This window comes from Pteropus medius, unplaced genomic scaffold (genome assembly GCF_902729225.1).
Source record: "Pteropus medius unplaced genomic scaffold, Ma_sr-lr_union100, whole genome shotgun sequence".
NCBI classification, from domain to species: domain Eukaryota; kingdom Metazoa; phylum Chordata; class Mammalia; order Chiroptera; family Pteropodidae; genus Pteropus; species Pteropus medius.
Window position 1 is genome coordinate 6476371 of NW_024351647.1, and position 14524 is coordinate 6490894.

General features: G+C 41.9%; 1 protein-coding gene across 1 annotated transcript in view; it reads left to right on the plus strand.

The window, feature by feature from the left end:
• The window catches only part of RYR3 (ryanodine receptor 3), a 466421-nt gene that overhangs the window by 412390 nt on the left and 39507 nt on the right, over positions 1–14524 (plus strand). The window contains 7 exon segments of the mRNA XM_039843988.1: positions 1267–1354; positions 1457–1549; positions 8373–8543; positions 8846–8905; positions 10416–10547; positions 11007–11119; positions 13951–14047. Coding sequence (XP_039699922.1) covers positions 1267–1354; positions 1457–1549; positions 8373–8543; positions 8846–8905; positions 10416–10547; positions 11007–11119; positions 13951–14047 — 754 coding nt within the window.

The window sequence follows — 14524 nt, forward strand, 5'->3', positions numbered from 1 at the left end:
TACTCCTGAAAAATCAATATGGAAGAAATCAAAAAGAATTACCAATCTCAAACCTCAAATTTAGACTGCATTTGGCATCTAGTAATGCATACCTGAAATCAGTGGCTTAAACATATTGAAAGTTAAATCTCACACGTAAAAGAAGTCTAAAGATTTCTGGTCCAGGACTAGTGTGGTTGCTCCTAATTAGAGACCCTCACTCCTGAGGCTGAAACTCAGAGTAGTAAGGAATTCCGGAGATGAAGGAGGGGTCCAAAAGTGGTCTTGACCTCACGAGTGTTGACCTTTCTTCCTTAGCCATTCCATGAATGGGCAGAAGGTACAGCCTGCTCAGGGCAATTCAGTCTGATATTCCAGGGCTTAGGGAACTGGCTTTTGATTGCTATTACCCTGTATGCATCAAAGGACATTGGGTTTTTCAGACCATCCATGAGAGCCAGAGTTTTCTTTAACTTAAGAAAGACAATAGACAATTTAATTGCTACAGTGTCACTCTATGCAGATATTTGAAAATGCCAACTCACCCAGCCCTTGTAAAATATAATTGAATTCAAGTATGTAAGATTCTGAGGGGGAAAATAACTTTTAGAAATTGACTGAATTCTACTGCAGTTTAGCCTTCTTGCTGCCACTGGGAAATTTCTAAACCTAGCCTAGCTTTAAAAAAATAAAAAAAAAAAAAGTAATGCCCATTTATAGGGCATTTCCAAACCATTTCAGAGGGCATAGGAGATGTTTGGTCTCTGCCCATGCATATCAATTAACAGGGAAAAACATATTGTCTTATAAATGTCATTCTTAAAACTGGCTTTGAAAGGAAACGTGTAGAGTGCTCAGCATGTCAGAGGCCTGTCAGTGACAAAATCTGATATCATAGTAACCAAAACTTTGTTAGTTTATGTATTAAAGGACACATGTCCCAAAATTTAGAGTGAAAACCTTAATTGCTTTATCAGTTTAAAGAAGAAGAAACCTACCTTTGACAATTTTGAAATGTTGATTTCTGACATCTGTTTGCTAAGATAATCCTGAATCCTTTGGTAAAACGGAAATGATTATTGTATTGTAGGTCTTTCAGAAATATCTGCAACAATTACATGCCTATATCTAAGCACAGAGTGTACTGATCTTCCATCTCTCTGATGATAGCCTTCTTATAGGGATACAGTTTTATCTGGATAAATATGTGCGTCCAGTATCCAATGAATGCGTCTATTTTAATTATTACTGAATTTCATATGCATATTCATCTACTTTTCAACTCAGATCTAACTGGCTCAAAAGCCCTGATGCTGATTCTGACCAGCTCTTCCGTATGGTGGCAGAAGTCTTCATCCTGTGGTGTAAATCTCACGTAAGGACACAAGTGGGCCCCCGATGTAGAGAGGGCTGTGAAAGGTACAGACCTTGGAAAACTGTCTTGTAATTTTTGCTTTTTCATTTCCTCCCCACTTAGAACTTCAAGAGGGAAGAGCAAAATTTCGTGATTCAGAATGAAATTAATAATTTGGCATTTTTAACTGGAGACAGCAAAAGCAAGATGTCAAAAGTAAGTCCTGAGAAATCAATTCCAAAGACTCTTCAACCTTCACCTAAGCTGTGTGTCTTGGATGTATGAAAGGATTAGCTCTGTACTGCATTTAGGTCAAACCACCAAAACCAACAGTGTCTACTATTGTTTCTTTGAGAATGAGCTGGAAGAAACTGCTCTCAAATAAGCATGGTCATCACATTTTATGAATAAATAGCTGCTCGTATGTCAAAAAGTTTATGTTTCAAGACTCGCCTAAGGCATTCGAGAGGTCATCAAAACAAAGGTTGCTGTCAGTAGTTTTAAAATAGAACTACTTTCCATGTAGTAAAGCTATAAAAATATACGTGCCTAGAGTCACCTTTTGATTAGCTAAGAGGAAATGACCATGCTTTGAAGAGTTTGTTAGCACATTCTCACAGTATACTTGTTTTCCTTCTATCTGGAACATTTCAGTAGGTGCTTTATTTCAGCTGCACCATCCTCTTAATGCCTTCTGTTTATTTTCCATGTGAGCTGCATTCAGAAACCCAGGCATTTGTCCATCTTCCCGCAGGAAGTGTTTGAAAGGGGTATACGGAACATCTGTCTGAAAAAAAGAGTCATTTATGAGGAAACGTGTAGCAGGAATATAGGAGGGGATCAGCTCTGTACAGTGAGGCTTTGCTATTTCGATTGGAGAGAATTCTCAGACACTTTTTCAGGAATATACACAAGCAAGGCTTACTTAAATGTGATATTTTGTTACCAGCTGTATGGCTTACCCTTGTTTCGGTTCCCTTGAGAAGGGTGCCTCAATGAGGGTTGACTATATATGTCAAGTGTAAGTGACACGTGATACCTGAGATGTGCGTCTTTCATTGCTGGCACAATGCTACCTTGGAGGAACACGGAAGTGGCGTGTGCATGGGGACCCCTCGGAAGTGAAAATCAGTCTGGAAAGATGACCATCATGAGTTTGTAGTGAAGCCCTTGGGGTATCTTTCCAAGTAACCATTTGATATGGAAGGCCCGTATATGTGGAGCTACGGATAAGGGGCTTGTATGACACCAAAAACCAACCCTCAAAACTACAGTCATTCTAACTTTCCAGCCCTTCCATCTTTTAGCTATGTTGACACTAACACTATTCTAGTGCCCAAAAATTGACTCTTAATGTTTAGAATCTGATATACACTACTTTATTAAGTTCGATAAATAAAATTTATCAATAAAATAAATTTTATTTTATCAATTTAAAATAAAATACAGAGGGGAGCGATCAGAACTATATATTCACATTCAAGAGGAATCTTTGCTGCAAAGGAACCTTACTTATAGTAGATCCTTTTGTGTTTTAGTTAATTTTTGATTTTCCAAAATCCATTTTGCATTCAACTTTTAGCAATCACATCTGCTATTCATGTGAGGTACATAAGGTAGGATTTTTCAGATTCCTGGACATTTATCTTAAGGTCCCTCTGAAGGGTCTCCTTTAACCCCATCCATGTAAATTCTGGGCAGATTTTATGCTACTTTTAACTTAGTAGATCCCTTAGCTCAGGACCGAACCAGCTAGCATTCATTGTCATTGTCAGCGGATGGCAGCAAAGCAATGGGAATGACTCTGATACAGGATTCGGATCCCAGAGGAGTAGAAATAGCAAAGACATCTCAACCGTCTGGTGAGGAGTGGATACTCAGGGTCCTTGGGTTTACACTTGGAAAGAGATGAGGTGACAAAGAATGACGTTTCAAAACCTACTAACAAACTAACCTGAAATAGAGTTCATTCACATCACTGAATGAGGAAAATGGTGAGTTCATCTTGTCAGAGAATGATCATATTCAGAATCCTTGCATCTTCCCTGTTGATAAGGTTAGTCTACAGGAGTAAATGCTTTCATTTTGTTTCCATTGATATCGTATGCCATTTTTTCTGAGTCTCGTAGGATAAGGTCAGAGTTACAGTGTCATGGACATAAGGACACTTCCTAGATGTTAAATAATATGTGCCATGCTCCTCAGGGTAACAAGTGTTCATATTGTTGCCTCAGTTGAGACTCAAAATGTAGTGGTAAATAGGACTAGACACTGAAAGGAAGCTAAATCCTACTCTTGGCCCAACCATTAACTGGAGGTACAGCCCTACATCATTTATGTACCTCCTCCTCTAGGGCCCAATTTATCAATCCATAGAATGGGGTTCAGCTTACTATCTGACTCTTCTAGAAAGTTCTGTTTAAAAGTCAGTTTCAAACTGCATCTCAAGGATAAAATAATACTATATAAATTCAGTGTGTTATTTCAAAGAGAGAGATACCGTGTCTCAAACAGCAACTCATAGCCATTTCTGGTCGTTTTTGGCTGTAGAATTACATATTGAGAGGCCGGGGAAGGGCTATTCTTCTATATTATCAATCGAATCCCCATTGTCTTTGCCTCCCTGACATTAGAAGTTCTTTCTACTACCTGATCTGAATGGTCACCTGTCACTTGTGCTTGCTTTTATCTCCACTCTTAATTGAATTCTGGTGTTGTATAAATGAAATTGGCCTCAGTACATATGGCAGCCGTTGCAGAGATACGTATACTGGAAAGCTGCATACCCACACGCACTGCACTTGCCATTACAAATGGAAAGGAAGCGAAAAAATATATCCAGTGGGCCACACTGTTCATACTTGATTAACTGAAGGTCATTTCAAAGATGCGTTCTTTTTCTGGCAGCTAAAGCAGATTTTTTTGGAGAGCTCATTGTATATTTTGTTTATATAACACTGGTTTGCAATTATATGTTAAGCTAAATGTAACTAAGCTGAGCAAGTGTTTTTTGTTTTGTTTTGCTTTGCTTTGCTTTGCTTTTAAACTTGTTTTGTTTTCTGGAAAAATGGCAGCAGCTTCCTCGGAGGGCAATGGTAAGTTAGAACGCATTTAGCCCAAGAAATGCCAGTTCTTTGACCAAGATTATAACAATGAAAGAGTTGTGATGCAGGAGATATTAGAGTGCCTTGTTGTTTAAAGCTGCCCCATCCCCCCAACCCCCCTGCCCCATGAGTGATTTTGGTGGAGCCTGAACTCTCTTGGCTCTCTCCTCTCTCTTCCTCCCTTTCCTTCTTCCTGCTCTGTCTGCCCCTTCTCCCTCTTAACCTCCCTCATCCCTTAAAAGTCGGTTTTCCCCTTAAGTTCACACATAAAATCATCTGTTTGATCATAAACGACTGGAGTAAATGAAATGATTTTGAAGATACAGGAATTCATAAATTTCTGTTGAGAAAATAAAAAGTTTCAGGAAACTTAAAAAGAAAAAGCATTTCCAGCATTAGTGAAATGCATTGAGTTAACTAATCTTAGCAATATGTGAGGAAAAGAATAAAATTAGAAGCATGTAGGAGCCTTTGACCTAAGGTGTATGTAAAGGTCACAGCACAAGAAGGGAGATGCTCCATCCTTCAGGCTGTGGGGTGATCCTGAACCACTTTGGAGATTCCTAGAGTACTTTTATGTTTTTAAGTAAACCTTTTAGCAGAAGCACACCCATTGTTCCTTAGCTCAGGTCTGTCCTCTCTTTTTTTTTTTCTTTTTCTTTTTTAAATAAAATTATTGTTCGGTTATAATTGATATAAAATATTTTATTAGTTTTAGGTGAACATCATGGTGATTAGATGTTTATATATTTTTGTAACCACGGATATGCTGGAGGTGATTATGTGGTGGGCGGAAGGAAGAAAGACAATTGGGGTCATTGGTTACATGATAGACTGTGTGCAGCCCACCCAGGGGCAAGGAGGGAGGATGGAGGAGAAAGACTTTAGCTCTAAAGTGTTCATATGGATGGTCAGATCTGAAGACCACCTGGGTCTGAGTGTCACACACTCTAGAAGGCTGGTCTCTGAGATGACCTCGGCCCAGGGGTGCATTGCTTGATATGGGTATAAGTTCTTATGACCAAATTAACCTCCATCCTAACCTCCCATTCACTCTTCATGCCATGATCAGCTGGCTTGTAGATCAGTTGAGTTTCTGTTGTGTTGGCTAAGAAACGGGGGCTAAGAAGCTATGACTAACATGTGGTACCTTAAAGTCTTGGAGCCCTGCTTTAACTGACTGACTCTTCTCCTTGTTTCTTTTCTTTTGTCTTTCCACACAGGCCATGCAAGTAAAGGTACAGGTCAAATGCATGACGTGTCTTTTCTTGTTCTAGTATTAGAGGTGCCAGACTCTGGCCACCCTCGGCATTGTGATCACCATGGGGGTGGTACAGAATGGAATTTCTCACCTGGAGGTCCCCCAGGCCTGCTCCAGGGAAGACAACTGCCTGTCAAAGAGTGAATGTAGGCCCACCCACCCTTGGAATGGGGAAGCCGGGGAAGCCCGCCAAGCCTCGCCCTAACCGAGGTCTCCTTGCTGTCTCTGCTCCCTTGCCCAGCCGCCCACTCTGCAGCCAGCTCACTTACAAAGACAGGGACACTGGCAGGGCTTGAGAACCCAGGAGACTCACTCCTCCGCTGCGCCACGCAGGGTCAGAATCCATTTGCTGTCAGTGGTCCTAACCCTTTCACGCTATACATTTCTGCCTCTTGTACAAGGTTCCCATGATTCAAAGAGAGTTTTCCAAGGACTAAACTCCAGGATTTGAAATCAGCAGATAACCATGATTTTTTGCATAAAGTATGCATATGGTGGAATAAACCCTGAAAATTTTCCAGTGACTCATACAGTTATTACCTGGAAATATTTCTCTATCTCTTCATTAAGATTAAGAGCGCTGCCCTTGTCCCAAGCGCTCTTCCCTAAGGTAGGTAGCAGAGGCTGGGGGTCTGAAGGACTGGGCCACATGTAGCTCTCAGTTAGAAAGGGAAAATGGAGCCATGGCCAGATAACCTTGGGTCTAGATGTTGACTCACACATACTTGTTGTGTGGCCTTGAAAAATCACTTAACTTTTCTGAGCATCATGTTCTCATTTATAAAACTGACTTGTTCCTGTCTCAGAGTTGTTGGGAGGATTAGAAATGTTTTATTTAAGTAGCAGCACATTAGAGTCATATCATATATGCAGCATTTGTAATAAGAACATGAGATTGGCCAAATAAAATAGAGTGAGCAAGAAATTACTTAAATTATGTATCAAATCCACATAGTTAACATTTTACATATTCACTGGACTGCATGCTGCGTGTTACTATATATATACCTTTTACATTTATATACACAAAACTGGGTTCTGTCCTTATAAATGGTTTGAAGCATTTTCAAGGGCGATTTAGACTGTAAATGAGTTTTGCCTTAGAATTCTACACCTGAGGCAGAACATGTAAGGAACCGTGTAAGCGCCCAGGAAATGACGGAATTCTTGTGGTCTTTGTGTGAATGAATTTTCTGCTGTGTTCTGGAACACATGAAGCCGCTGCCTTAGCCTCATCGTCTCCCCTCGCCCCACTCATATTTCTCACGGCCCCCTCTCCCATCACTGTCCTGGGTCTACCCTGCTGTTTTGGAGCACCAGGCACAGGTGCCCTGCAACCAGTAGGATTCTCTGGTAGTGTTGGGTGACTGGGTTTTGCTGGTCAGGGGGCTTTGCTGTGGTTTCTGTGATGTAACCACCTGATGGTACAGCTGCCACAAGTTGAGTAAAAGAATTCACATCCATTTTAAGAGTGTCCATTAATAATTATGAACTTCTTGTACATTTTGGGAAGTCATTTAAAGAGGTCAGTCCCAAGACAGTGTTAATTTTGACCCTCCTTCTCTCAGAAAGTTAATCCCTCATAAAATGAATTCTGGTGCAGCCCCGGGTCTTGGGTCTTACATGCCAGTTCCATGGGCGGCATCTGGTCTCCCCGCTGCTCCCAGAGCCCCGTGGCTCATTGTAAACTGTGGTGCTGCCACCTCGTTACTGCAAATACTCCATGGGCACCTCACGAAGCAAAGCTTTGGTGAGCACCAGTTCTCTTTCCCTCATGCTCCCTGATTCCTTTTCTGCTTCTGGCTAACCCAGCACTCCCACACTTCCATCAAGTGCCCATTCAACTGAGGCAGAGTCCTAGAAGCGAGGTGCCACGTTGGCAGCTTTGCTCTTTCAAAGCTTGATACCACGAAAATGAGATCACTGCAGTGCCTTGTTTTCTTGAAAACGCCCACCCCAATGCAGACCCCTCCCTGCCACTATTGCTATGGATGCTGAGGGCTCTTGGTTGGTTGCCTCAGCTCAGTGCCTTGGACTCTCCTCTGAAACTTACTGCTTCACTGGATGAATTCTCCCTGCAAGCCATGAGAAAGTATAAGCAAAAGAGGGCAGATTCTCAGGGACTTGGGGAGTTCCGGCCTCTCCCACCTTTCCTCAGTCAGATCCCAGAGCAGCCGTATGTGGGAATTTCCCTTTTCCTGTGAGAATTTGCATTGCTTCAGCTTAGAGGCCAAATGCAATGCCAGGGCTCCAGAACACCAACCTCAGCCCTGGAAACAGAACGGTCCTGTGCTAGATGCTCTTTCACATGCTTCCTGACACCTCAGCAGCAGGATTATCAGTTCTTTTCTGAAAGTCATTTTGTCAGTAATCGAAATATCCTTTTTGAAAAATACCAGTTTGTTTGTTCATTCAGTCTGGAAGTGAGTGAGCAAAGACTAGGCGTTGTCGTCTGTGTCTGGTCACGTGGTCCTGTGAGCATGCACACAGGGGAGGGCTCAGATCTTTATGGCCACCTAGTTCTCTTTGTTTAACACACTCCCTTTACTGTCCTTTGAAACATAAAGGCCCGAACTGTATTGACAGGGCCATGTGGAGGCGGGCTGCCTCTGAGGTGAGGCAGTTCCTTTCAGAATCATTGAGCCCCTCTGTTTATTTCAACCTCATCTCCTAGTCTGGAGGACAGGATCAGGAACGGAAGAAGACAAAGCGAAGGGGAGACTTGTATTCCATCCAGACCTCCCTCATCGTGGCCGCACTCAAGAAAATGCTGCCCATTGGTTTGAATATGTGCACCCCAGGCGATCAGGAGCTGATCTCCCTCGCGAAATCACGATACAGCTATGTAAGTCGCCCATCTGTTTTGGCTGAGTGTGTAGGGTGGTGAGAGATGCTCAGTCCTCCTTGGGGTGGAGGGTTGGGGCAGATGAACAGAAACCAAGGTGCACAGAGGCAACACACCCTCATCTTTGAAGCCGGTTTGGGAGTTTGCACGTGCCCTTTGGGACAAGTCTCTGTAATGTCTCTTGTTCTTGTGTTAAGATCTCAGCAAAACTGTCCACTGGCTGGATGTCCATACATCCCTGCGCCCTGCTTTACATTTCCATAGTGACCTCTAGGAATAAAATTTAACATCTCTTTCCACAGAGGGACACAGACGAAGAGGTGAAGGAACATCTGCGGAATAACTTGCACTTGCAGGAAAAGGTGATACAGCAGTAAGAGAACTCACACAGGCTTCCTTCTGGCTGCAGGGTGCCCCCCTCTCGCTTAATCTACTCGTATTTCTAAAATGTGTTCTAAAAAACAGCCTCAGAGCACTTGTGTTAAATTGGTAGGACTAGCTCTCTGCCCTTAATTTGTTGTTGTTGTTGCCCTTAAGGTTTGTTCTTTCTTTTGCTGTTAAAAGAGTATTCAAAGAGGTATCCAGTAAAGCATGTCCTCCTCCCGCTGCGTGAGCTAACACCCAGCCATAGCAGGGGGTTAGATTAGGCCTCAGAATGTACTGACTGTGAGGCTTGTTAAACAGTGAAGAGCATACTTGGGGGAAGCTTTGGCACCTCCTGCTCTAGAGATTTGAAAACTAAGTAACTTTGTACCTGGGTTGGTATAATCAAAAAAAAAATCAAGACAAATTTTGATTTCAAAGGCTGTTTGATATTTTTCCGGGCCTGCAAATCCAAACAGCTCTTTCTTCAGATACATTATGCCCTCAGATGGAGGACTGACACAAATTGCCTCTTGTTTCCATCCCAAATATACAGGACTGGTAGGAAAAAGATACTACAAAAAAGGCAGTAAAAAGAAATCCAAAGTGCCAGAAAAAAGGAAGACACACTAAACCATAGTATTGAGAAATTGATACAGTTGAGAAAACTCATGAAGGTTTTGTATTTTGGGTTTTTTTTTTTTCTTTTGTATTTTGGGGCTGGGGTTTCTAGTAACCTTAAAGGAAGATGGGGACCTAATTTCTCATGTTATACAGAAATGCAGAGGAAGAAACTTACATAAAATTACCCTCGAATCTGTTAAACACAAGAATCTCCTGGAAAGACAACCATGAAACCATTTGAAGAGTATTCACCCCCTAGAATACAGGCTGAGATGCCAGTAAATAAAACTCCTTCTGAAGACCAGCTCATATTTAAAAAGTGCAAAGGAAATCTACCACTATTATAAAGTCAGAAAATGAAACAAAAGGAAGAATTCAAGCCTAAGGAACTGCAGAAAGGAATTTTAAAATAAGTATGGTTAAAATATTTAAAGAGATTAGGTAGCAATAGAATTCATAAATCAAGACTCAGGTATTATTTTTGTTAAAGAAGAGGGAAGATATTATTGGAAAAGCCCTCATAGTGATTACAAAAATGAAAAATAACCATTAAAATTAAAAATCCAGTGTATGAGTTAAAAAATAGGCTAGATATAGCTGAAAAGAGAATTTAGAAATTGAAAGATCGCTTTAAAGAAATTGGAATGCAGCACAGAGAAAGAAAGGGATGGAAAATATGACTGAAAAGTTAAGGGATGTATGGGCTAGAATGAGAGGTTCCTACATAGCATCTACAGTGTTCCAGAAGATAATAGAGAAAATGAGAAAGAGGCAATAGTAGAAGATAGTCTTGATTGCTATGGAACCATGCTAGGAGTAAAAGGCTTCCTCAGTGCAAAAGGTGTTGGAGATTGTTCATCTCATGTGTGTGCTTTCCATTTTCAGTCTGATGACCCAGCTGTAAAGTGGCAACTGAATCTCTACAAGGATGTGTTGAAGAGTGAAGAACCTTCCAATCCAGAAAGGACAGTGGAGCGCGTGCAGAGAATTTCAGCAGCTGTCTTCCACCTGGAGCAGGTAAGGAGCATCTGCCCTGAAGACCGAGTAAACAAGACTACCCTGGAGAATACAAAGGTCCTCTCTATACTCAGCTCTTAGTTAAGAATGCCCTTGTAAGACAGAAACAAAGAGCCAGGATCATCCCAGCTCACACCCAGCTGTCACCTTGGTGCTTCGCTTCATGGTACCAGATTCTTCAATTCCTTCCCCTCCCCGTGTTTTACAGATTTTTACCATTAGCTCAAATGACCCTACCCATTTGTAAAGCTGCTGTTAAGCAATAAACAGCCAAAAGCAGCTGGAAAAGAAGGACACCTAAGACCTCCACAAGCTGATTCATCTACTGCTGGGTACCTTTTGCTGACTACCTTTTGCGGACTACAGTTGAGAAATCAGAATTCTTCCAGGGTTGAGAAATCTTTGTTACTGGTGACTACCTTCTGCCACCTAGTCAGCCTAGTGCACACTTTCTTTCAGGTGGAGCAGCCTTTGAGGTCCAAGAAGGCAGTTTGGCACAAACTGTTGTCAAAGCAGCGGAAACGGGCAGTGGTGGCCTGTTTCAGGATGGCTCCTCTCTACAACCTGCCCAGGCAAGTATTCTGTCATTTTCTCCCGGCTTGTGAGCCAGTGATGGGAATTAAGGTATCCTCCCACAGAATGTGCTCTCTTCTGGCCCTGGTCCAGAGGTAGAAATTAAGAGTCCTTCACCCATGGAGCCATTACAGTCTGAATATAGTATAATGGCCAGCTAAGGCAATCAAGGTAAGCATAGAAAATGAAAACAGATGAGATTTCCTAGTGCCCCATGCCGCCTAGCTTACTATTTTGCACTGTGATGTCATCCGCATAAGCCAATGGATGCTCTCTAGTTTTACCTACAGGGAATTCTTTGTGAGGATGTAAAGGCACCCTGGAAAAAGGGAAGTGTTTTCAAAAATACTTTACCCTAAATTCCATCAACAGATCAAACACTATTTCTCTGCTCAGGCACTTGGATGGCACCAAAATTACTATGTTTCCCCATCAGGTTCAGAAATGTAACTTGAGAATCCTTTCGTCAGTATATTTGCCTTCAGGATGAAGAAAGGGCACTGTCCCAAGAGGCTGATCATGGGCATGATGCCTTTATCTGGGTATTTCCTTCATACTCAGAAGTCAAAAATATGTGAAGGCTTTTCTAGAATGTGTGAACACACGAACTGTGTCACGTAGGGCAGAGTTATCAGTGCAGACTGGGCCAGCATTGACCACTGGTGATGTGGCAACATTCCCATCCTCGACTGGTTGCAGAGTAGCCGAGGTAGGATCTATGATCAACAAACAAAGCTGGTGATTGTCAGCCTCTGTGTCATTAACTTTCAAATCCGTAGGAACAGCCTCACCCCGTCAGGAAAAATAAATGGACTGGGACAAGTATATTCTGAATCCCATGCAAATAAATGTGGGTTTTTGTTTTCTGGGATATCCAATAGAGGACTATTTTTATGCCTGACATTTTGCTTTCATCAAATTGTACATCTTGGCTGTCATTCGTCCAGAGTGTTTTATAAGCCTGTCTTGAGCCAACTAGCTAACTGAGCTTTCTCAGTCAGTATCTTTGAAGATGGTGCAGAATCATAACCTCTGAGACACACACCTGCTTCTATAAATCTCTCAAGGAAGCATATTAGTGTCTTTGGAAGGGAATCATGCACCACAGAATCAAGTAGAATTCATTAATAAAAAGCTGAAAAATTAAGCAGTTATGGCCATGAAGCCTGCTAAAGTCCTAGCCAAAAAAAAAAAGAAGAAAGAAAGAAATTCATAGCCCAGTGGAAATAGCAAAAACTCATAGGATTTCTGTCTGTTTTCCAGAAGTGGTGAAACATCAGAAGGCACTCACTTTCCCCCTGGTAGAGATTCATGCTTGGTGTTGTGCTTATTCGGCCACCAGAAGAGCTCAGCTCTGAGCACATGTCTTCAGGGTCAGCTAGGCAGAAAATACATCTCTCAAAAACAAGCGTTTCTTTTCTAAATCCACTGAAAATATTAATACCGTTCTTTTATATTTGCTTGCACCTTCAGCAACTCTACCCCTCTGTGGGTAATAGTTAAATCCAGGAATCCACTATGTCCTTGAAACGTGGCCATCCCTACCCCTAACCTAGTTGTTTTGGAGGGTTGCCCTGGATTTCTCCCTAGCGTGGGGGACTGTAATTAGATTTCATAACTTCAACAACAAAAGCTGTCTAAGGAGCTGATGGTAGAGACCACGCCTCTTCTCCATCTTGTGATGATCTAAATTGCATGGCATCTTCCAAACTAAAGGGCTAAAGGGATTTATTTTATTATATGGAAACTGTTTCTCTGATGTTAGTTTTTAAAAGAAAACCTGTATGCTTTTCTCCAGACACAAAATTAACAATTTCTTCCTGAGCACCTTTCAACGGGTTTGGCTGGAAAAGGTTAATGAAAAAACTCAGTATGACAGGCTTATACCCATTTTAATGGTAATGTAACCTGTGGAGAGACCGGCTCATTCTCTGCATACTCCTCCTTTCTTGACCATGATTTAACATTACATAAAAACACAGATTTGTACAATTTTTTAAAATAACTCTGATTGGTCAGATTTCGAAGAAAGAGGACAAGGGCTGTGTTCTGCCAGAAACCATGACCAGGTCTTGATGACGTGGTCTCGACCTTCATGTTCCTTTCTCTCCTTCCTTCTTCACTACTCTCCTCACATTTGTTAACAAATAACTGCTATTCAATAGCTAATATTCCCAGAAATCAATGTTGGCCTACGGGGAGTTAGCGGCTTGAGCCAGTTATTCAGTGTTCCCAGATACCAGGGCCATAGCTAGAATCCATGAAGCACACAGGAATTAGGCTAATGAGTGCAGCTCCCCAAAGCCTTGCCTTCCTAGGTAAAAGCTGGAGCACCTTGAAGATGTGGTTCATTGGAGGCCCTGGAAAGAAGCCACATTTTGCTGTTTTCAGTCGCTCTAAGACTAACCCACTCACCATCAACATGATTTAGATTGGATTACCTGGAGAGCTGATCAGCCAAAAGGAAAAACCAAATTGCCGTATTAAGCCAGTACTTCTGAACTGTTCCTCAGCCTAATGAGTTATCTGTCATTAGAGGGTAAATGTGATAAAGACCCTATGAGACCAGAGTAGAATTACGGTCATCTCCAGGTCTTCCACTAACCATTGTTAGTTCACGCAGAAGGTGTTTCAGGCATTCAAGAGGCACCATGTTAGAGGATCCTGGATTCTTTTAAATAAATGCTTATGGTGTGCTACTGGCTACCCTGACCAATCAGAAGATAAGAATTGTACAAAAGTCCATCCTGCTTACTAACCGTAACTGCCCAAACTAAAATAAGATGTCCCATGGATCCCTCTTGACCTCACTCTCACCCCTTCCGCTCAGGCACCGCTCTATTAACCTCTTCCTCCATGGCTATCAGAGATTTTGGATAGAAACAGAGGAGTATTTCTTTGAAGAGAAACTAGTACAGGATTTGGCTGTAAGTACTGACTCAACTGGGAGCAGATATGGGTGTGAATGATTTTGATTTTTGTTTTCACGTGTGTGCATTATAGCAGTTAAAGATTCACAAAGAATCGAGTATATAAATTTAAAAGGAACTAACGGTACAAATTATCACGGGAAGCCCTGCTCATTGTCATACAAGCCAGAGGATGAATTTCACTTGAAGGCGCTGGTACTGTTACCATCCTCATCATCATTATTCACAACTAATATCTCTTAGGATGCACAGCCATGCCCTGGAAAGCTCATGCTGTGTTAAGTTTTGAGCACCGTCGACTGCAGGAGCCCACCCCACCCTAGCTGACCAAGGCCCTGCATTTCCAGGCAGTAGCTCTGCTTTGGAGAAGGCGCATCAAAATCTCCTTCCTACAACGCACATTTCTACATTTGGCCCTTCTGAAGATTTGTAATGCCCTGTCTCTAACAGACTTCATGCTCTAAAACTACTTAA